This window comes from Eretmochelys imbricata, chromosome 25 (genome assembly GCF_965152235.1).
Source record: "Eretmochelys imbricata isolate rEreImb1 chromosome 25, rEreImb1.hap1, whole genome shotgun sequence".
Classification (NCBI taxonomy): Eukaryota; Metazoa; Chordata; order Testudines; family Cheloniidae; genus Eretmochelys; species Eretmochelys imbricata.
The window spans coordinates 13,343,036-13,367,426 of NC_135596.1; the positions used below are offsets into that span (position 1 = coordinate 13,343,036).

A 24,391-nucleotide genomic window follows, 5' to 3' on the forward strand; every position below is an offset into this window, starting at 1 on the left:
GTTTCTACGTCACCTCATGATGTCACCACAGCACCCAATCCCCACGCCAGGGCCACCCCGTGATACCGCCTGAAGCGGTTGCCTCACGTCCCGGCGTGCTGACAGGCCGCATCACTCACGTCACCCACTTGGCGGACCCATCCCCCCTCCAAGCCTCGTGCCGGTGGGGCGGGGCGGAGGCCGCCTTCTGATTGGCCGCCCGCGCTCCCCCGCCCCCTGGCCCGCTTGCGCGAGGCTGACAAAGTTACAACTTGCGCGCATGAGCGGGAGTTACGGTGGCCGCCTGGGCGGCGCGCGGTGGGCGGGGCCGGGCCTGGCGCGCGGAGCCGCCGTTGGGGCGGAGCCAGGTCGAGGCTAGGTATGGCGGAAGGGGCCGGAGGGCCGGGTCCTGCTCTTGTGTACGCGCGGTGAGCGAAGGGGGCGGGGCTGGGTCTCCTCTGACTGGGCAGCTGCGTGCGTAGCGCTCTGAGGTAACGGGGGGGGCTGCGCGTGCGGGTTGGTCATCGGGGGGTTCCCCAGGTTCGGGGGTGGCGCTTGGGCTCTCCCCTTAGCATGGGATCTCCTGGTAGCTCAGACAGCTCAGCCCTCCTCGGGGGGGGGGCCTGTACACCCCTATTCTCCCCCCCCACCCGCGGGGTCTCCCTCCCAATAGGGGGCTCCTGAGGAATTGGGGGCTGGGACCCTTCTGTGGGGCGGGTGGCTCAAACTACTCAGCTCTCCTCAGAGGGGGCGCGTGGGACCCCCCCCCCGCTGGGTTCCTCACCCCCTTGCCCTGACCCACACAAGGGCGATCTCGGGGGGGGGGGGTGCCCCTCTTCCCGTTAAGAGGGGGCTGGGCTGTGTGTACAAGACAGACCAGCCCTTTCTCTCCAGGGGTTTGTGTGTGAGACTTTAAAGGGCCCCCCTCTTGTTTTCTCCCCCCCTCCATGCCCCCCCCCCGAGCTGTGGGACTTTTGCCTCTGCGCCCACTTTTCCACGGTAGTTTTTGTGGGGTGGGTTGGCACTTGGGGGTGGAGCGGGGACTGCTGCACTTGAGCAGGCTGGCCTCTCTCTTCTGTCTTGGAACTCGTGATTGCTCAAGTTTTTGGGGTCCCAGATACTGTCCTGGTCCCTCTTTTTGCACGAGCCCATCTGCCGCTATTGAGGTATACTTTTGTTGACTGGTGGAACAAACCTTTTTCTGGGACATCGCCTACTGCACGTTTTTGGAGTGAGTTCAATTTAGCTTGAGTACAACAAAACTGAAGTAAGCTGAATAAACTAGTAAGTGGGCATGTATCGATCTTTCTGAGCTAGGGACTAAAGTGGACCGTTCTGGGAACTAAACGTAGGGTAGTATTTCTGCACTAACATCACTTATGTAGCAATTATAATTTATACCTTTATGATGTTTTTAGTATTCTTGCGAAAACAAAGTTATTTATTGAGCACTAGCAATGTGTCTGTGTTTGAGAGGTAGGAAATGGGATGTAATCTGTATTCAAAGTACAAAATTGTCTGAAGAAATGCAAAATATAAGGGAGGGAAAAAGTTATTTGTAAATATATCATATTACAATCATAAGTGTTTGTCCTAATGCAAACAAGGTGACAAGTATGGTCTCTTTTAAGTACTGTATTTAAATGTAAAAATTATACTTTACTTTTCACTTAACCTTTCATATGTAGGACCAAACAACAAGACTTCATGTAAATTAAGTCTTCAGCCTTGTAAGTACATGAAGCTTTTTTGGCTCTTAATATGTATGTAATTCATTGAATTTTTCAGGTCTCTAACAAACATGTAAAACATTCAGAATCTGAAAAATTCACGTTCTCTAAATAAACCTCAAAAAGGGTAGCCAAGTTTGGGATAAGTTACAGGATGTGACAATTCACCTAGATAAACCTGGGAAGCGCTTACTTTGCAATGCTATAAATTAGACTGTTTGGGTATTTTGTAGAAACATTGGCAAAGAGTCCTGTGGCACCTTATAGACTAACAGATGTATTGGAGCATCTGACGAAGTGGGGATTCTTTCACCCACGAAAGCTTATGCTCCAATACGTCTGTTAGTCTATAAGGTGCCACAGGACTCTTTGCCGCTTTTACAGATCCACACTAACATGGCTCCCCCTCTGATACTGTAGAAACACTGGTTATCTGAATTTGGTAAAAATTGAATATTTTATCCTTTCCAACTAGCTCAGCGGGCAAAGTAGACGGGTACGTTAGTCCCCTCTGGCATGCACTGGACTGCGATGATAACTGAATATCATTATTTTATTCTCATCTGCAGGTTCACTTTATTCACTAATTTCTCAATACAACAGGACCACTCTAGCAGCCTGAAACACATTGGTGGTGTGTTGCACTAGACTAGAATGATTTTCACTTTGTGCATTAATATTAATAGCTATCCTTGATAATGCTGGGATGTGTATGTACAAAACAATATGGGAGAAATTAACAGAAATTTATAATATTAAATAAGCAATAATTATGTAGTATTAAATTGTTTTGAGATATTGCATAACTCTTATTTCATAAGGTAAATTGAGTTGTTAAAAGACTGTTACACTTAGAGATCCATGTAATATCATTTTTGTTTCAGAATACACTGAGCCTGGCAGTAGTTACCTTGCTTATCCTACATGAAACACAGTCATGACCGATCAAGAATATATCCTGTGCAAATGGAAGAACCGTCTATGGCCAGCAAAGGTGAGAGCATTATGGTACCATTTAAATAGGTATAGGAATGAGGAGAAACTTTTTGGAGGTTTTCTCCCACCCTCTTCCAGATATCAGGAAAAGGTAGGGAGTGTGGGAGAGGGATGCGTCATGTGATATGTGCTCAAAAGCCAAGCAACTTATTCTATTTGAAATTTCCTATTTGGAGACAACACCAGAAATGAATTACCTAGGCCAAAAAAATTGGAATTATTGACAGGGACAAATCTTATTTAGAAATTATGATTTCCAAGTAAACATGAGGTTGATGATTTGTGTTTTGGTAGCATCTAGGAACCTCAGTCCTGGACTAATGTATATGGACCCATTGTATTAGATGATGCACAGACAGAGCCTCCTGCTCCACACAACTTACAATCTAAGTATAAAATGAGAACAGATGGATACAGACAGATGGGGGCATACAAGGAAGCAACAAGACAGTATCTGTCCACATGATAGGCAGTGATCTTAGCACACCAGCAGCCTAGCTGTTGTCAGCTTTTTTTTTTTCCTCACAACAAAAGAGAGTTTTGAAGGAAAATGAGTGAGTTTTGCAAATATTTATAGGGAGCTTCTCCCAAGCATGGGGGGAAGCGTCAGCAGAAGCGTGAAGGTGCTTGTTTGAAAATTTAGCAAATGGGCGATGGAAATTGGCCTCATGGGCCAAGCAGAGGCGGGAGTCTACTTTAATACTGAATGAGAGATGGCAGGTAGAGTGGGGATAGATCAGGACAGACTTTGAAATGAAAAAAAGTAGTTTGTTTGATATGATGGCAAAGAGGCAACTAGGGAAGTCTTTCTAGTTAAGAGTTGCTTAGACTGTCAGCAGATTTGTCTTGAATGTTCGCCAGAGGCTTTTAATCTGGATGGCAAGGAGTTGAAGCCAAATGTAAGCTTTAATAGATAAGATAGAAGGTTTCCCCGCTTATTGTGGAGATGCAGCCTTATTCCCTGTCATACTTTAAAAAATCCTTTTATTGAGGGAAGATAACTTTTATATTAACCTAACGTAAAGTCAGTAACGTCTGCTTGATGTAAAGTATCACTTTACTTTCCACTTCCCAGCTTAAACAACTGATACTTTTGTGTCAGTTCATTTTGTTAAATGTATTCATAAGCGTGTTCCCAGTTTAATTCTCCAACTCTTCTCCTTAGTTTCTTATCATTCCTGGGAGGTAGCTTAACACAAGATAAGGATGTACTTATCTGTGCCATGTTCTTCATTCCTGTTATTTCCTTTATAATTTGTCTGTCTTTTCCTCAACTCCTTTTCACTTCCTTTGCATAATTTTTTCCAGTACGTTAGCCTCCTTTATACTAATTTTTCACTGACTGTTCCCTGTTTCTTCTGCAAGGCAACAAGAAAGAGCATTACTCACCCAAAACATTGTACTTGCTATTTTGAAACACAAGCCACATGGACTAGAAGGGAGTTCTTAATGGAAAAGGTCCCTTGTGCACAGTTATGTTTTTATTGTAAGATGCTTGTTTTGTTAGTAAACTAGGAGTTTTGTAATTTGAATTTATTTAGGAGATTTCAATTACCATAAAAGTATCGTAATATGAATTTACAAATAATGTTTTATATTTCCTAGTGCAAATGGGTAGCTTTTTTTAGGAAAACTAGAGATCTTTATTGGTTCCCTGTATTTTAGTAGATTTGGATATAACAATAAGAAGGGTACTCATCAAATATATCGTTCTTAACTTATGTTCAACAAGAGAGATCTTAATTTGTTCCAAGCATAGTTAATCTACTTTGCTGTGTGTTTGCTCCTATTATATCAAGTTTTTCAGGAACTGTGTATGTGCCAAAATAAAGACACTAAGATGCCACCAGAGTGAACGTGATTTAAATACCAACATAAATCCAAAATTTGTTTTGCACGTTGTCTATTTAAAGTTTCATTGGACATAGGCAAGGGTAGGGGGAAAGGAATAACAGCACTATTACATTAGCAACCGTATTCTGTGAAATGGTTTCTTTTATTCACAAGATGCTCCAGAGCTATTCACTTTAGATTTCATTCAACAGCATGAAGCAAAACAAAATGAGATTTGGGACAATCTGGTAGAGAAGTTGGCACCATGAATATAGAGCACACCTTTTGTGTTGATCTGCTTCAGAAAAGATCAGACTAAAATAATGTAACAAAATATTCTAAATCATCAAAGAAAGCAAGTACATTTATTGATGTTCTTAAACTCAGTTAGTTTCGTTGGCCAATCCAAGTCTCTTGCATTTCCATGAGTTAGTTGTGGGAGGGCAATTTTCTCCGTGGCATAGCTAAAATTTCTTTCCATGCTGACATAAACACATACTATTTTTGTTTGAAAATGTTTCAGATTCTCTAGGCAGGTTGGAAAGCAAATTGGTTGTCTATTTTCAGGTCAGCAAGTGTGAGAAATAACAAGAATAGAAAAACGTCTTCGGAGTAGAAACATGAATATCTGTGGCCTTTTGGCTCTGTTAAAGGTTATATCCTGCTAGGGGACAGACTTGATTGAATAGAATCTCTTCTATCTCCGTCTTGTGTACAATTAGTTTTCTTAAAATAGCCTCTTACAACAATCATGGAATGTTTGTTTCCATGGAGTGATATGGGATCTTCTAATCAATTGTGACTTTTTTACAGCAGATCCAAGTAAATATATAAACTTTAGACACAAATCAGATGTCAAGAATTATAACATTCATAAACCAGTCGGAGAACACTTCAATCTCTCTGGTCACTCGATTTCAGACCTAAAGGTCACAATATTACAACAAAAAGACTTAAAAAACAGACTCCAACAAGAGACTGCTGAATTGGAATTAATTTGCAAACTGGATACAATTAACTTAGGCTTGAATAGAGACTGGGAGTGGATGTCATTACACAAAGTAAAACTATTTCCCCATGTTTATTCCCCCCCCCCCGCCCCCCACTGCTCCTCTGACGTTCCTGTTAACTGCTGGAAATGGCCCACCTTGATTATCACTACAAAAGGTTCTCTTCCCTCTCCCCCCTTCCCCCCCCCCCCCACTGGTAATAGCTCATCTTAAGTGATCACTCTCCTAACAGTGTGTATGATAACACCCATTTTTTCATGTTCTGTGTGTATATAAATCTCCTCACTGTATTTTCCACTGAATGCATCCGATGAATTGAGCTGTAGCTCACAAAAGCTTATGCTCAAATAAATTGGTTAGTCTCTAAGGTGCCACTAGTACTCCTTTTCTTTTTGCGAATACAGACTAACACGGCTGCTACTCTGAAACCTTAAAAAAACAGTTACAGGCAATGTTGCATGTTTTGACTAAAAGCTAACATTGATATTGTGGTACTTTCCAAGGCTTCAGGGACGTCAGTGTGCATAGGTAGTACTGTTCCATTAATAGTTTGATATGCAAATAATGTTATAAAAAATTATGTGAGGAGGGGGAATACTTAATGTTAAGATGGATTCCATTGCATATCCCATATCCGATATAGCTAGGATGAGGCTCTTCCTTACAGCATAGCTTTCTGAGTTTTTCCTCATGCCTTCATTTGGGATGCATGCTGTATGCCATCTTTACCCTTATGAACATTGTGTGCATGGCTGTAAAAATTATACTTCCTTCTTCATTTAGGTTTTATACAAAATCAGAACTTCCAGAAGACCAATTGTTTCTAAAGCAAAAGCAGCCTCTTTCAAAGTTGAAATACTCGGTCTGGAAGAACAGTTAAGTACCCTTGTCATTAATCATCTTATATTTAAGAATGCAAATGTATGGCAAACATACTGTAATCATTGGTTCTTGAAGCTGTCTCTAAAACAAGATTAATTGATTTCTGAAGTGTCTTGTTGGCTAACCAGAATTTTGTCCGTTTTTAAATGCATAAAATCTTATGACTGTTGAATTGTACTAACATGCCATTCTTAAACTGTTCTAGGTTTTGATTTGAAACCTGTTTCATGGTCATTAAAAATAGCAAACCCTCCTTGTATTTCAGAAGGCAAAAGATAAAATTTCTTTTTTGATTACTGTACTTCAGTATAGTATCGTGTAATCATTGAAATATTTTAGATAGTGGACTTGATATATTCCACCTTACCAGTCAACCTCTTGATTTTATTATTGGCCATGCAGTCCACACTAACCAGCAAGTTGCAATGTTCTTCTGTCAATATGACAGTTGATTTCTGCTATTCAAAATTCTGAGGAAGAGGTATTGATTTCTTACTGCCTAAAGAAAACGAGACTTCTAAAACAATGTCATGTCATTACCAATTTAAGACTCAAGGACAATTTTACTGTATTTTCAGGACTAATGTGAACTGTACGGACACGGAGCCTTTGAAGGAGGAGCGCATAAAAGTCATTGCCTCTGAATTAGGTGGGATACTTTAAAGTTTTTAATGCTTTACATGGGTGGTAGAAAAGGAAGAAATGGGTGGGTGAATATCTAAATACCTGACTCATTCATTTCCCTGGAAGGCTTCCAAAAACAGTCTCCATGTGGATACATGAAACATCACAAACAACTACCTCTGATGCTCCCCAAATATGCCATCTCTGTAATGTGATACCAATCTGTACTCTGAGGAGTGACTTCTGTGCAAGCCATGTAACAGTTATTTTTTAAGAAAAGCTTATTTAGTAGTAAGATGGTCACCTATAGATCTCTAAACTCCCATGTTTAAATTACTTGTAATTTGGAAATGGTGTGTGAAGCAACACAGATATGGAAACTTTATTCTTACAGGCATGAGGACAAATGGGAGTCAGCAGGTCTTGAGTTCTGATTATGGCTCTGCCACTGATTTGCTATGTTGCCTTGGGCAAAGCTGCTTCATTTTTCTGTCTCCAGGCTCCATGTCGGGAAAAGATGTCTCCTAGCTGAAGAAGTTCAGGCCAGATGTACGCTAAAAACTTGTTGCCAGCTTAGCTATGTTGGTCAGGGGTCTGATGAGGTGTGACTGATGTTGCTCTGCTGCCAAAAGCCCCTACTGTAGATGCAGTTTGTGCTGGTATACCTTATTTTGTTAGGAGGGGTGGTATAAGTTTTATACTGGAAAAAGTTTTCCCAGTATGAATTGCATCCACGCAAGAGTGCTTTGCTGCTGTAGTATACCAGTATCACTATACCGGCAAATCCTTGCAAGTGTTGACCTGGCTTCAGTCTATTTATCCAAGAGAAGTTTTGAGGTGATTTGATCACAGTCTACCAATACCTGTATGGGGAAGAGACTTCTGACAGTAAAGGGCACTTTAGTATAGCAGGAAAAGGCATAATTGGATCCAGTGGTTGGAAGCTGAAACTAGACAAATTCAGATACGAAATAAGGTGCACATTTTTAACAGCGAGTGTAATTCACCATTGGAACACCTTACCTAGGGATGTTGTGGAGTCTTCATAATCTGAAGTTTTTAAATCAGGACTGGGTATCTTTAGGAAAGAGATGCTATAAAGTTTAATCAGAAGTTATGGCCCTGATGCACAGTTTACTGAGCAAGGTTCTTTGGCCTTTGTTACGCAGGAGATCAGACTAGAAGATTGTAATGGTCTCTACTGGCCTTAATGCCTGTGAATCATTTTCCTTATGGGTTTCCAGCTTGCTTCATTTAGTTGGCATCTCAAATCTGCTTGTGGAAAATGGTCTGACCATTTTGGTAGCAGTTTAGTTATATGCTCTTTTATTCAATTTTGCTTTTCCTTCCCCTGTGCTAGGCTTTCCATGCTGCACCGTCGGAGACGTAACAGAGAATCTTTGCCAGGATGTGTTTTTAACCTGTACAAGTCTATTTCAAATTTGTAATCCAAGAAACATGAGCCTTTTTGTTCGCATTTACTTACTGTCTTCCTTTAAAACTAATGGTGCTTTTTGCCATGCATTCTGTGATGCACTGTGCAAGAGGTACTATAAAAACAGTACATCATATTTTTAATACACAAAGGAAAAGTTGTCATAACTTCTTGCATGTCTCTTTCAACAGACCAGAGGAATAAACCTAGTCATGCTGTGGAAGAACTGAAGTATCGCAAGGCTCTTAAAATCGCTCTAGATATTTTGAGTGCCTCTCCAAAACAAGTAAGGCCTTCAGTTGAGGGACGAACTACTCGATCAGCCCAGAAAGAAAAGAAAATAAGAACTTCATTATCTCCTCCTGTGACTAGGTGTCCAATATCTCCCCCAAAAATAGAATTGGAAGGGGGTGAGACCTTGAAGAAAAAAAGGGAACAAAAGACACCCAGCCCACAAACTGATACAAAAAAAACCAAACAAAAATGTCGGCTCAGTTCCAAGGAGACAGCTAAAATGTGTGGAAATGGAAGAAAATCTTCAGTATCGAAATCTGGGGACTTTTCTAGCACGTGGAGGTCAGAAGGTCAGCATTGCAAGACATCTAAATCAAAAGTAAAAACATTAACTAAACAGAAAAAAGTAAAATCCAAATTGTTGCCAAAGTCGAAAACAGGAAAAAGCTCATCACTTTTGCTAAAAGAGAATGAGAAAAGTAAGAAAGGAAGAAAGAGACCAAGAGATGCAGGCGAACCCTCATCTCTTAGCACTAAATTTCCAGATGATTCAGAACATGTTTCTGTTAGAGAGAGTACCCCAGTATCTGCTTTCTGCAATTCTACTATGTTAATATCTGCTGGAACAAGGCCAAATGTTAGGAGTCTGCCCAAAAAGAGATTTCTGGATTTTTCTATTACGAGTACCTCACCTGAATTAGAGAGTAACATCAGTGAAGAGAGAGACGCTCCTGCAAGGAAATATAAAATGTTAGATGGGAGCAAAAAGCCTGTGAATTCAAAGTGTGCTAGCTGGAAACAAAGGACTACTGCAGTTTCACCTCTGCACAGAAAAGGGGGATGCATAAGTTGCTATGAACCTTTATCTGGGGCTTCTAAACACAAAAAATATTCTGATAGCCCTCTTTCTGAGCTTAAAAAAGAGGAGAATAAGGATACTTCACATAGTCCTGTGAATAAAGCTAAAAACTGTCAGCTACCTGATTTTGATGAAGACGAAGAAGGTAGAGTATTTCATTGGGGGAACTAGGACTTTTATGTCATTTGATTTTCAAATATTGCTTATCTATTTTTGTGGGAAGTTGCAATATCTTGGGGAAGGGATTCTCTGAATACTCATTTTATACTAAAGTCCATCATGGCCAGTCCCTCTGACTTTATCTTTTAAAAAAAAAAAAAAAAAAGTTTCCCTGAAATTTAAATGTGGAAACTGTTCAGTCATATTGGCTAGAAGGAAGATATTTCCCTGTTTGGGAAATTTCAGAATTGCTCAGTGAGATGGACAGTTCAACAGTTTCTGCATTCCAACAATGCTTTGGGTTGAGAGTTACGATACAGAACAATTTACCAGTACTAGATGTGATTTACTAAATTTTATTTTTATTGTTTGTTAAACTCTTCATTTAGGAAGTTTTTACAAATCCTATTCATGTAAATATCCGATACAATAATCATTACAACAGTGAGCTTTTGTTTAGAGAAACATTATACAGTGGTATAATCATTGGCTCTCTCTACTGACAAGATGTTAGTGTGGGGGGACAATGAGCATCTTTACAGTACCCATAACATATCATTTCCGCTTTACTAAATGTTTTAACTTTTTGTGCACTGTCAGATAATTATCTGCCTATTTTGCAGTTCAATGTTACTAAGAAATATAGTGGAAACTTGCAAACCTTCCATTAATTGGTAGGATTTTTCCTGCTCTTCAACATTCTAATAATAACTGATAAGTTTCTTAGCGCACTTTTTAGGGGTTCTGGTTCCTTCGCTGAACAGTTCACGTGAAAATTGCACAAGCTTATATTTTAATGCCTTGTTGATTCCTCCTGTAATTCTCCAGTGTTAATTCTTGGCTTCAGTCTCCTTCATCTTTTGACCTTGGCTTGATGTTTTACTACTTGAATATCTACAATTTCTACATCCATTGACAAGTGTATTGTTATAAGGAGGCAGATAATCTTTGGCAATACTTGTATTTTGAGCAGTCAATTTCACACCTTGCCTCTCTTACTGCTCTTTTGTATCTTGTTTGATTTCTTTTTTTCCCAAATTCACTGTTCTAAAGAGCGTCAATTGTTCTTGCTAATTTGTTCTATTTCAAATTATGAAGTCAATTAAATTAGTAATAAGTGTTTAGATGCTTCCTTGCCACTACATTTTTTCAAAGACTCAGTCTTAGTCAAAACCAAGCCATAGCTTGCTGCTTTCTTTATTTTCATACTGTGCAAAGAAGCAGGCTAGTATCATATCTACAAATATATTCTTATTTTTTTCCAGTGTGTGGGACAACACTGAACTTCTTACTTATGGATTAATCTCTGTAGATCCTGTTGTGTGGCTTAGTGGAATCATATGATGCAGACGAGTAGCCACTTCATCGCATCCCCTATGGCCTCAGGGCAGCCCAGCATGCAGTCCCTCACCTCAGTTTCCCTTCTTGGATCCCCAAACAACTCCGCACAAGGTTTTTCCAGTCTGGTCACCACTGCCTTCTGTAGGGTTTAATTTATTAACTTAAAGTTTCAAAACTAAATGCAAAAGTTGTCTCTCCAGCCTTTAACTAGTTATAGACAAAACTCCCCTGGTCGGTCAGAGTCCCTTTTGCCTTTGCAGGCTACTCCCAGTTCTTCCTAGCTGGAGCAATTCCCTTGGTCTCAGGGTCTTCCCTGCAGGAGCTCCTCTGCAGTCTTCTGAGCTTCCCCCTGACTGCAGCCATCTTCTGCCCTTCATATGGAATTGCCTTATTCCCCTCAGGTAGGGCTCATTGTGTAATCAGGGTTGGTTTGGCCCCAGGCTCCCTAGCCCAAGGGCAAGCCACCCTGTAAAATATGGCTAAATACCTGTGAACTAATTCGTGTATCATTTTATATTTGAATAATTATTTCTCCAGTACTCAACACTGCTACTAGCTTGTCTGTCTAAAATGTATTTTATTGTTTCCTTCAATTCAGGCAGTCCATGCAACCTTTTGACTTTCTCCCTTTCTCTAAGTCATAAGGATTCTACCCTAGCAGAAGTCTCTTCCCCACCCCCCTTCTTTTTTAAAGATCCTTACTGTTTCCAGACACTTATTTACAGAAGTCCTGCTTCCCTCCTCTTCCTAATTTCTTAAGCTCTTAACTCTTTATTCACTGGCCAGATTCTGATTTTACATCAGGGTAAGTTTGAAGTAACTCCATTAAAATCAAATGGAGTTGTCAGTGTGCTTAAGTTGGAATGCACAATGGCAAATTGTCATAGCTTAATAGATGTAATGAACTCTGTAATTCAAGATACTATTGGGATATTTTTCAAATTAAGATACCTCGCTCGACCAGAAAAAAATTATGATAAAACAGCTCTTCTCACTTTGCTTACAGGATTGGAATCCTCTGATCTGTCTTTGAAGTTTAGCTCTCCAGGAGAGATATCTCTCGATACAACTTTGGTAGATGAGGAGGAAGAAGAAGAAGAAGATGAAGAACTTCCTAGTATTCTTTTACGTCAAGGTAAGAAGAGAATGTAACTATTTCTGTGAGCCTTAGTCATTGAAGACTTAAATATGATTTAGACTTTGTTTACTAATACCTTGGTAACAAACATAAATGTTTTTATTCATTAGACTTGTTCTTGTTAGAAACTGTGAATGTCATTTTGTTCATTTGAGTGTGGCAGCATGTTCATGCACAGCTCCAGAAGCTGCATGCAAACTCCTCTTAAAGGAATATCCTCAGGTCATGTTGTCTTCTGTCTCTGCTCCCAGAAACATGGGTTTCCTTCAGGCCTCTGACAGTCAATTCCTTTTACCAGTACTACAGTAGTCTTTGGAAAGAGCCGCTATGATGTGATGACTTGTCTTTCTCCCCTCTCACTCCAGGTGTGGGTGAATGTCAGGGGATGTGTATGCTATCCAGTCCCAACATGGAACTAGAAGTATCCACTTGCACCCTGTCACACCACTCTTGCTTCCCTCTAGGCATAGTTCACAAAAACTTCTATCCTTGTCTCTTTGGCTCCCTCATTCACCTTCACCAAATCTTTTTCTCTGTCTGATCCATGTTGGAGGACACTCCAAAAAATTATTATGCCATTATATAAATATGTGGTGCGCACTCCTCTTGAATACTATGTGTGGTACTTGTTACCCTATCTTACTAATTCTGCAATATCCTTATTAGGGGTTAAAAGAAGGATGATGAGAATGATTAGGCCATGGAAAAAACTCTTGTGCAAATAGAGATGAAAAAGATTGGGCTGGTTTACCTTAAAAAGGGGATAATGACAAAAAGACATGGTGATAACATACAGGATAATGACTAGTGTAGAGACTAGCTCAGGAGCTTCTGTTCTCCTTGTCTCATAACACAGGAACAAGGGAACAGCTAATGGATATGAATTTATTATATTTCAGTTTCAATAAAAGGATTTTTTCCCCACAGAACACATAATTAGACTATGGAACTTGTTGCCACAGAATGTTGTCAAGGCCAAAAAACTTATCAGCGTCCCAAGAGGGATTGCACTTATCTGGATAACAAAACTCTCCAGGATTGTTATAGTTAATGCTAATAGAATGTCTTAAGACCTGCCACTAATCTCTACCTATTTGGGATTGCATTGAGATTGTCATGGAGGGCAGATTATTTCATATTTGCCAGCTGCAGGGTTGCTTGCATGTTCCTCTGAAGCATCTGGCACTGGCCACTGTTGGAGAGGACACTGGACTAGATGGATCATGAGTTTGATCCAGTTTTGCAATTCCTGTGTTCCTAGGAGACTAATGGAGATACTGAGATTGTAAGTTCTCTGGGGCAGGGACAGTCATTTTATGTATTGTGTACAATGCCTAGCACAAAGGGACCCTTGTTTCTTAGTGTAACTTGAGGCTGTAGTTCAGGGACTTCGTCTTTCTTGTTTGAGCATCAATGATGCTATGTAAATATTACACTTGTCTAATTATGTAGTCCAGTTAACTTTTATTTTTGTGCTGTAGAACCATGTTCAATTGAACCAGGGATGTTGGTCTGGTGCAAATTGCCAAGATATCCATATTGGCCAGCAGTGGTAAGAACAGCATCTTACTACTTTTTTGAAAACGGGATCCGAGGGTCTGATTCTGAAATCCTGTATGGCTGTATTGAGTATCTTCAGCCCTCACTGACTTCAGGATAAGTTGAGAACACTCAGCACTCCTCCCTATGGCGTGTTACTTTGAACAACATTTAAAAACAATGGCTACCTGAAAGCAGGATAGATTTTGCTTTCACATGGCAAGGTGTGCGGTGCAGATCTGAGCTGGTTAGATGAACTGTGAAGGATTTTTATGCATAAAAGGCATTTAAAGGTTTTTACTTTTCTTTTGATTTTTTACCTTTTAAAATATCAGGAACTTCAATGTCTAGACTTCTCTAGTTTAGCTGGAAGAATATCTTTTGGGGGTGTGTGGAGAAAGGTAGTATCTAAAATGTCTTAGTGCTTAGTTCCACTGAAAAACCAGGGTTTTGGACAAAAAATGTCTCTTATAGATTCAAAGTGCTCATTAGGCATTTGAATTAAATATTTTTTTAATGAAAAACAACCCACGCTCCAAAGCTTTATCCCCCTGATTAAAAATCAGTGCCTTGCTAAATTGCTCATCTGTCTTGATTCTTGTGATGTTTCCCTCATTCTCTAATCACTGTAATATTTTGGGGTAGAGAGAACCTGTATTTTGGATGTAAAAAACGAGCAGGGGCGAAAAATGGTTTTTTGGGAAATCTCTTGATGCGATCTTTAAACCCTAGAAAGTAGAAAAAAGGGCACAAGACCAATATTTTTCCTTTTCAAACCTCACTGGGAACCCATCACAGTAACCTTTTAAGTAAGACACAGATGTTAAGGATGACATGCTTGTTGAAGTGTGTAGCTGCAAGTCTGGTGTCTAAAGAGAGAGCACTTGCTACAGATTCCAGTGTAGAAGGTGATAATCACTCAGAGAGCTTTGTAATACATAATAAATTCTCCACTGAAACCCATTCTATTAGGTAGTAAACTCTCATGAGTTCCTCCTTATTCGTTGCTTTGTATTATGTTGCTACCTGTCAGAACAGCCAGCAAAGTGATCCCTCTTGTGGCTGTGAACACGCATTACTCTGTCCTGGATAGGGAAGAATGATTAATGTACATCATAATACAGTGTTCACAGGTAGAATCCAAAGATGAATTAACTCTACATTATCAGATATTCTTGTCTTTAATCTGTAAATTTGTTTTGATCATGCTACTTCGCTTTTTTCCAGTGTGCGGCAATAAGGGAATAAATTCAAATAAAGTAAAATAAATTGCATCATCAAGCCACTAATACAGCCATGTGCACGCATGCTGTTCTTAGTGTACCAATTTTATTCGCTTTATTTGTTTGCCTGTTTGATTAAACTTGACTCTCAATGTCCGTTTTCTGTAACGGTACGTGGAGCAACATATGAAAATGCAGGTGGAAATAATGTGATTTGCTTTATAAGCAGTCAGGTTTCTAGGATGTTAACTTGTCTTTATATTTTCAACAGATAAAAAGAGTGACACGGAAATATAAAAAAGCAAATGTGCGGCTGATAGAAGCGGGCATGAATGGCAAGACGGCGAAGGGGTATAGTTTGTTGATTAGCTTCCGAACTTCACTTAACATTTGTTAGAATTGTGGTAAGAGCCTTAACAACCAGGGTAGCCGAGGCAATGCGAACAGAATTCCTTCTGCTAGTACCGAAGCACAGCACAGCGCAGCCAGTTGTTCTGGTTTTGAGTTGGCATAAAGTAGCTCTTAGCTGTTAATGGCATGTCCACCACGGAATCCTGTTACAACCGCCAGCAACCTCGAGAGGTCTTCCTCATCCCACCCCTTAAAATGTGCATGCGTTTTATCAAACTTTTGTTCAGTGTGTTGCAGATCATACATACACTCAACATGTGCGATTTTGTAAAGGTGGAGGTGCCTGTTAAGGAAAAGTTAGCACATGTGACTCCAATTTGGTTTGGGGCCCACCATTGTCTAAAAGCAAGTACATCATGCACCAGGAGGAGTGTTTCTTTGATACTGCATTCCTGTGAAAATCCTCCTCCTTGTCTCCAGCCTGCCTTGACTCCCGGTATCTGTTCTTTGTCTGTCTCTAACTCCCTGTCTCCTGGCCTTTGATGTGAGGCCTCCCATCCTGATAATAAAAGTTACTGATGCATCGCTTTAGGACCATGCTGTGTAATTAACATACTAGTTTAGCACGAGGAATGCACCAAGCAGGGATAGGTGGTAGATAAGAAAAGGGTTTGTTTATTGGCTAAGGTTTCTGATGCACAAGGGCAACATGCTTTGCTAAGAGGTATATAACCTATGTATAATCTGTATTCAGGGTCCCCACCTGGCTAGCAGGGGGGCACCATGCTCAAGCATAATAAACTTGGTGTTTTTTGGGAACTCTGCAGTTGTGGACTTTGTTTATGTGCCTCAGCCTAGATTCAACTGTGTGTGACCTACCAGGTGTAATTTGTAGCATTTGTGTGTGTGTCCTACCAGGTCTAATTCGCAGCAGTTGTGTGCATGTCCTATCAGGTATAATTCGTAACACTGTCCTTATGGGTTAGCTTAAGTCTGCAAAGCAACTTTAAACTTGCACTTCAGTCTTCATGTGGCCATCTTTATCTCTGTAGCCGAAGACCACTGGACATAGTTTCCCTCAAAGCTCATCAATGTCACTCCTGAATCCGTTGTTCTGTTGTCTTGTGCCTTACCCAGTTTAGTATCAAACAGTTCCTTGAATATGAACTGGTAGCTCATAAGAATTAAAACTAGTACAAATTCTATTCTTAAACTAGTTATGGAACCTAACCTGCAGAAAGATGTAGAATTCGGAGGGATGTGGAGTGAGAATCTAAGCTTGTCTGTATGCACTAACTGTGTTCCTCTTTTTTTTTTTTCCCCATGAAGTTTCTCTATAGGTCTCAGAAATCTAAAGCACTTTGACTGTAAAGAAAAGCAGAAGCTAATAGTAAGTACAGTAATAAGAAGCAGACTTCACGTTTTTCTTCAGTATATGATATCATTACCTTAAAACAGAATCCCTACTTATTGGCCTTAATTGGTTCTTTATTCCATAATACAATTTCATGCAAATATATCTTGCCTTTTTTTCAAATCTATTGTTCATATAACCTTTTCCAGCTGGAATGTAATCTTGAACAAAGTAATTGAATGTAGGTATTCAAGGGATGATACATCTTTCAAAATGGAGGGTGCATTGGAGGGTGGATACCTCGGACAGTCTCTAGAACTGGTTTTTGTTTGACTTACTGCTTCCAAGCTCACAGCTCTCTAAGTGCCTGTACTTGTAAGGTAATCCATAGCTAACAGCGGTCAGCAACTGGCTTTCTTTAACTGTTGTCTTAGGACAAAACCACATTCAGCACGCATTACAGAAAGCTTCACAATTTCTGTAACAGTGCTGAAAACAGTGTTGTCCTTTCTACACTGGGAGTTAAACTCACTTCAGTACTGCTTAGAGATATTGTTTACAACTGGTTAGTTTCCTAGCATAGACCAGGCCTAAAGGAGTTTCTGCTTGAATCTGTCTAAATGGGTGGTAGTTTGGTAAGTCATAAATGCTCCGTTAGTAGGTACATAAATTTTTGCCCAACTAGAGCATACTTGTGAGACAGACCTGAAGTTCCAGCTTGTTACAGCGGCACAGTGCATTGCTTCTGTTCCTGAGCATTTGCATTTTTATTGAAATTAGTTTTAGGTTTTCAAAATTCAAATCAAACCTTAAAAAGACAAGTGCCAAAAGCATTGCCAAGACCAGAAAGAATCCATAGGCAAATAATCCAAAAGACTCTCCAAATTACTTTCTCAAAAAATTTGTATTTGGATTGTCTTCAGGTTTTTAGTATTTTAAAAGTACTTAATATTTTGTATTTATTCAGTGAGGACTGAGTTCTCTCATAAATGTCTAACATGTAAGATGAGCTACATTATATTCACTGGTTTCAGAGTAACAGCCGTGTTAGTCTGTATTCGCAAAAAGAAAAGGAGTACTTGTGGCACCTTAGAGACTAACCAATTTATTTGAGCACGAGCTTTCGTGAGCTACAGCTCACTTCATCGGATGCATACCCTTTTCTTTTATTATATTCACTATAAATGTTTTTCTTAGTGTCTTCTAGCATGTGTGTATTTGTGGATTGTGTACTAGTATACAAAGTGCATTGATTTCAGTATGGTTTTCTATATCCTTGAAATGGGTTCATAATAGCATGTACTCTTTTTAGTCTACATTGAAAGCTTACAGATTTCTGAAATGTATTTTAACCATTTTAAAGGGATAAAATTATTGGATTATATTTACTGATAAAGCTCACAGCCATATGGATCAAATGGCTGTTACACTATGTAATAGACAAAATTAATCCCTCTGCACTGGAACTGCAAGCCATGCTCTCTCCCAGCTGATGCTGAGTAAGATGAGCTTCAAATGCCCTTTGACCTAGAATAGATATCCCAGCTCACCTGTGAGCTCTGGCAGAGGGAAACCTGCAGCTACAAGCAAGTGGGAAAGGAATGTATGTTTACAAGGCTGGAGACCAACCAATGGACCGAATTGTGGGTGTTGTATACATTCTGCGAAACAGGGAGATGTGGATGCTATTTTCTGTCAGTCAGTTAATGTAGTTGGCTGGTTTGGAGTGTATAAAGTAAACCTTGCTCTTTGTAAAAAGAAAAGGAGTACTTGTGGCACCTTAGAGACTAACCAATTTATTTGAGCATAAGCCTTCGTGAGCTACAGCTCACTTCATCGGATGCATACTTTTCCACAGTACGCATCTGATGAAGCGAGCTGTAGCTCACGAAAGCTTATGCTCAAATAAATTGGTTAGTCTCTAAGGTGCCACAAGTACTCCTTTTCTTTTTGCGAATACAGACTAACACGGCTGTTACTCTGAAACTTGCTCTTTGTGAGGGGGAAGAGTGCTCAGGCTCCTAAAACCATTCTGTCTGGGCTGTCAAACAGAATGCATTCTACAGCCAACTTCCCAGTGTGACTGGACTCCCAGAAGATGACTTGTTTTGAATGTTCACCAGCTTCCAACAGTAATCCTAACCCTAAATGGGGCAGGTGTTCAAATCTGAGTAATGTGTGGAACCCTACTCATTTAAAAATCTAATTACTTCTGTGTTAATTGCAGGATGGCAGAGATCAAAACTCAGCCAAAGTTAGCTTGCACTTCTGCAAGCCTTAAGAAATCTTCAGATTCCTCTATAATGCAGTCCAAAAACTTGGGAACCATTTCTCCCCTTGGAAATAGAAACAAGCAATTTCATAAGCAAGACTTATTCATTTTATGATGGCAAATGGACACATTACTCTGTTGCAGAAAAACACTGACAAAACATCCCTGCATTATTTTTTGATTGGTCGAGAGAGAGAAAATTATTCAGTTTAAATCCAACCTGTTAACTTTTTTTATTGTAGGACAAGGCCAAAGAGGACTACAGCCAGGAAATTGAGTGGTGCATTGAATTGATTGCTGACTACAGAATTAGAGTAGGTAAGCAAATGGGTCAAGGCTGTCAACCATGTCCATTCTAGTATATATCTATCACAATATTGTCTTTCTTTAGATCCAGTGTAGCTGAGGCCTTTATACTTACAGGACATTGTGGTAGAGTAGAAGACTTGAGACCTGGGATTTATTGCAGGCTGAAGTTAACTCTTCCTTTTTGTGCCTCGGTTTTCCCACCTTTGTGATAATTATACCTCATTGGATGCTGAGTCTTCATTAATCAATATTTTCAATGTGCTTTGAATCCTCAGAAGAAACGTATACACCTGGTTTTCTAGTTTATATATTATATAAAGTCTGCAAGAGAAAATGTTCAAAGACAAAAAACATATTCCTGTTCTGCTCCCGCACCGCAGTTATGAGTTAGCTGTGCAAGGGGTTCTGTGGTTGCTCTAATTTTATAGCACCGTGCATTGTGGGCTTCACGGGGCCACCTGCTGTGGGCTGGATGCTATGGAAGCTGAAAAAATAATCAATATTTACACAGTCCATTAGAGACTGACAGATCTTCAGAACACCTCTTTAAAAAGTAGGTTTTCCCATCTGATGGATGAGGAAGAAGCTGAGGCAAGTGACGTGCTCATGGCCGAAAGAGTTGCCCTACAAATTGGGATTGGAACTCAGGTGTTCCTGGCTGTCGGTTCTGGCATTAGATCCTTGGGCCACACCTTCAAACAGGTCAATATTTAGGCTTTGAAATGCTCAGTTGAAAGGTGCTGAATTATGGGCAATGTGGTGTTTACATAATGTGCTGAATACCCTTCATAGCTTGGAAATGTTCACCTGATAAATATTGGCACTTTATCTGTGCAGGACATCTTTAAGTGGCTTCTCTGTTTTAAAATTTTCACTCTGCATGCCTGTTGCACTAAGGTATTTTAATGGTTGAATCGTGTCTTGATTATAGCACCTTAAATTTAGGATATTTGCCTAAAAGCTGTAAAGTTTCTTCAGGTGCAGTCTTTGCGTAGAAAATCTCAAACTTTTTTGTTTTCAGAGATTCTAATTGGGTTGATAAAAGGTTTTTTTGTTTGTTTGTTTGTTTGTTTTTCAGGTTGTCGTTCTTTTACAGGATCCTTCTTGGAATACTGTGCTGATGACATCAGTAAGTATTTCCATGGTGAGGCTGAGTTTTTTCCTCCTGTCCATGTCAGCCAGTGTAGATAGCTTCCTACATATTAGTCTACCAAATGCTTGCAGTTAGGATTTCCAACTCCGTAACTGAGTGTTTCTGACAACATACTTCAGGGATGCCTAAAAATTTTGCTGTTAACTTGCCTAAAAATTTTGGCAATGAAAATATCTTAGTTTTTATAGCACATGTTTTTCTGTGCTCATGCAAACGAATGACAGTTGTTTCATATTGTCAGATCAGAAATACCTACTTGCCTTCATCTCCTCCCATCAGTGCAGCCCCCAGAGAAAGAGATGGGGCAGGGTGAAATCCATACTACTGTTCTGTTTTTTTTTCCTCAAGACACTTGCTAAGACCTGGGGAGCTTTCCCTTATTTGACACAGTGTGAATGGTTGGCAAGGTACCAGCACCATGTGTTTATAGATAGTGCTTGTGTCTTCACAGTGAGCTGGAAGGGAGAACAGGTATAAAAAATGGGTGAGCTGAGGGTTGGTCCCGTTCTGCTGCCAAAATAAGGAAGTGAGGATCAGGCTTAAGCAGGGCCCAGCACTCCAACTATTCAGGATACAGAGAAAGCATCAAGACTTCAAAGCATTGAGTTGGGATGTTAGAAAGTGGGATCAAGAGAAGCATTCGGGGGGAGGGGAGGCATTCGATGTCAAATTGGGCAGGAAACAGTTTTCCTGTCCCTTAAGAATTTTTAAGATTTTGAAAACTTTCCCATCTTGAATTGGGACAAAACATAAATCTTAAACGTTTTGGAAAACTGAAAATTGGGGGTGGGGGAATAAAATCAGAAGGGAAATCAAAACATTTTGATTTTGACCTTTATTTTTCCTATAAATTAACTTAAATTTCAAAACAAAAAATCATTTTGACCGCAAAACAATCTGTTTTTTGAAACTTGTCAAAACTGATCTTTTCCTGCAAACAGTCCCAAACGCGGACTATAGCATGATATGGAAAAGAGGGATGCACTAAGCCTGCAGATGACAATGAGGGGTGTAAGCGTCGTGTTATTTGATATACAGATTAAGGTGGAGGTGCTGCCTGACTCATGCCAAAGATGGCTGTTGGTCTCTTTTAGGAGAGGTTTCTGTTCCTAGGCCTGCCTACAGTTCTGGGTGATAAGTTCTCTTCTCGTTTCCTGGACACTCTTCATTTCTGCCACTGGCATGGCGCCAATCGTTCTTCTTTCCTCCTCAGCTGCTGCGGCTGTCCTGACGACTGTGCTGCTTTCCAGCAAAATGCCACGTCTTCTGTGCACTGGTTTATTTTCCTGGGCATGGCTCGTTTTAGACCAGATGTAATGACTGGCATAATTTAGCCTGTTTTTAATAGACTCTGTAAAATTACATATAGCTAACAACCTGGCTGCATTTTTCTTCCACCTCTATCCCTTGGTAATCCTGTCCTCACTTGAACAGACTCCGTCCTAAACATGCCGTATTACAAGGTATTTGGTGAGTTGGTCAAATCTACTACTGTAGTGACCAGGATGGAGATAAAATGTAAGTTAATTCCTTCAGGGTTCTTGCAGTGCCTCTGATCAGCTGTCTGTCTTTTGGACAGAATGCATTTTGAGGCAAAGACTCCTTATCTGTATCTCACTGAGTATGTTCAGTACTATACACCAGCAAATGATCATGAATTTAATACACAAGATACTTCATAGTTAGAGAAGACCTCTGTTGTCACTCCTCAAGGAATAAACTGATGGGTATAAGCGCTAGGCAGGAATTTTTCCTGTTTGATTTTTTTTTTTTTTTTTTTTTTTTACTTCACTCGGCCCAATCTCACTGTCATCCAGAATTGCACAAATAGTAATGTGCATTATGGGGTGCCTTCATTCTTTGTCAATCAGACATTGGCTGCCAATGAAGACCTGATGCCACATTAGAGCAACCAGTGGCCCACTTCAGCATGGGAACTCCTATGTTCTGAGAACAAATACATTTCAAAACCACTTCTATCCAAATTTCAATTCTTTAGTTTCTTTTCTGGCATAGTAAAGGTTTCTCTTTCTGAATCAAAAACATTTTATTTTTCTTATCTGCAATGTATTTGGATGCACTTACTTTAAGGCTGGCCTTTCTTTCAGGCTATCCAGTTAGAAAAGAAGTTAATCACGGTAAAATACAAATGACCTTCCCAATCGTAGCAGAGGAAGACCTTGAAGACTCTTTGTCAGAAACTACACCTATCAAACCCTCCAAGAAAGTTCTTCCTGATAGAATGAGGGCCGCCAGAGACAAAGCCAATTTAAAGATAGTTGACTTCATAGTGAAGACAAAGGGGGCAGAGGAGCATCTTTTGGCTATTTTGAAAAGCAAAAAGCAGTCCAGGTGGCTGAGAGAATTTCTGAATTCAAGTCAGTATATGACCTGTGAGACCTACCTTGAGGATGAAGAGCAGTTGGACCTCGTGGTGAATTATTTGCAAGAAGTCTGTCATGAAATAGATACCAGGAAGCTGGATGTAAAAAATGGTGATAGAATAAAATTTATTTTGGATGTCCTTTTGCCTGAAGTAAGTGAACATCTTTACTGTTTGACCTTGGTTCAGAGACTTGCTGAATGTTCTCCAGTTATTGAGTGACATTTGAGCAAGACAAGTTAAAATTCATGGGCCCAGTTTTTAATCTTGGGTTCTTCAGATTAAGTGCCTAACTCTGGATTTAGGCAACTAAGATTAAAAGGTTTCAGAGTAGCAGCTGTGTTAGTCTGTATTCGCAAAAAGAAAAGGAGTACTTGTGGCACCTTAGAAACTAACCAATTTATTTGAGCATAAGCTTTCATCACTGAATGCATCCGATGAAGTGAGCTGTCGCCCATGAAAGCTTATGCTCAGATAAATTGGTTAGTCTCTAAGGTGCCACAAGTACTCCTTTTCTTTTTAAGATTAAAAGCTGGACCGTTTATTATTTATTATTATTATTTATTATATTTATGTATTTATTGTTAAACCATGTGTATGTGGCTCAGCCTTGGGAAGTCAAAAGAGTCCATTTGGTTCAGCACAGCAATCTGAAAGCAAACATGTATAAGTTTTTAAATACTCTTTGAAAATAAAGTTCCAAATTAGCATTATGCGCCTCCTGCTGGTGTTATCTTGTTGAAAAGTGAGTATGCACACCAGCATAACGGCAGCTGTCTCAATTTATAAACAGTTGTCCAGCTTGACTTATTCTTATGTAAGCACCAGTTTAAATATCAAACAGTAATGGTTTGTCAAAAATTGCCTTAATGTAGAATAAGAGCACTATACAATATCTCTCTAGGCTCATGTATTTCTGGTGTCACAATGTTACTTTTAGGGAAGATGGCTGCTTCTCACAGTATGCTAATTATAATTTGCCTTTCTGAAATGCTTTTATTATTCCAATCTGTGCATTTTTAGAAAATTACACAAACAACTTTTCCTAAACTCTAAATACTTCTGTCATGTAGCTTATAAAAAGAAATGAAAAATCCTTGTAAGGATCTTTTCCAACTTCTATAGAAACTAAAATTTCTTTTAAAACAAAATTTAAACTTCCAGCTCTTGTGGTTGCAAAAAGATCCTTCCAAGTGGGTTACAGGAAAAGTTGTTCCTGAATTTCATATCTTTAAATACACACTCTTTCTTTCTCTAAAAGCACGATGAGCGAACTTTACAAAATTAGGTAAAACCTTTTTCCAGAATTTTGTTAATCTGCTGAGACCATTTCAGTTGCTGTTTTCAGATTATTGTGCATATAATTTAAACTTTAATTTTTCACTAGTATCAATAAACTCTGTGCTTACAGGCAATCATTTATGCAATTTCTGCTGTGGATGATATAGACTACAAGAAAGCAGAGGAAAAGTACATAAAGGGACCATCTGTCAGCAAAAGGTATGGTAGTTATTGTAATCACCAGAATTTTACTTGTCAGACTTTTTGCCCAGAAATTAGCCTGATTCTCACCCATCTTTGCATACA

General features: G+C 39.6%; 1 protein-coding gene across 9 annotated transcripts in view; it reads left to right on the top strand.

Annotated features, from left to right (window-relative positions):
- Positions 1-342: 342 nt before the first annotated feature.
- PWWP3A (PWWP domain containing 3A, DNA repair factor) overlaps positions 343-24,391 on the top strand; it is a 29,978-nt gene continuing 5,929 nt past the window's right edge. For 4 of the 9 annotated variants that reach the window (XR_013344549.1, XR_013344548.1, XM_077805437.1 and 1 more), the window contains exons 1-13: positions 375-470; positions 2,594-2,703; positions 6,332-6,423; positions 7,009-7,079; positions 8,681-9,727; positions 12,089-12,217; positions 13,702-13,772; positions 15,254-15,333; positions 16,663-16,723; positions 19,202-19,277; positions 20,347-20,397; positions 22,530-22,957; positions 24,216-24,304. Coding sequence is in view for 7 of the 9 variants with exons in the window: in XM_077805437.1 (XP_077661563.1) it covers positions 2,647-2,703; positions 6,332-6,423; positions 7,009-7,079; positions 8,681-9,727; positions 12,089-12,217; positions 13,702-13,772; positions 15,254-15,333; positions 16,663-16,723; positions 19,202-19,277; positions 20,347-20,397; positions 22,530-22,957; positions 24,216-24,304 (2,252 nt within the window). In the remaining 2 variants the exon portion in view is untranslated. Of the gene's footprint in view, positions 471-1,190; positions 1,211-1,244; positions 1,264-1,667; positions 1,710-2,593; positions 2,704-6,331; positions 6,424-7,008; positions 7,080-8,680; positions 9,728-12,088; positions 12,218-13,701; positions 13,773-15,253; positions 15,334-16,662; positions 16,724-19,201; positions 19,278-20,346; positions 20,398-22,529; positions 22,958-24,215; positions 24,305-24,391 lie in introns of those variants that run through there. The other 5 variants (XM_077805432.1, XM_077805433.1, XM_077805434.1 and 2 more) reach the window with 5 other exon arrangements.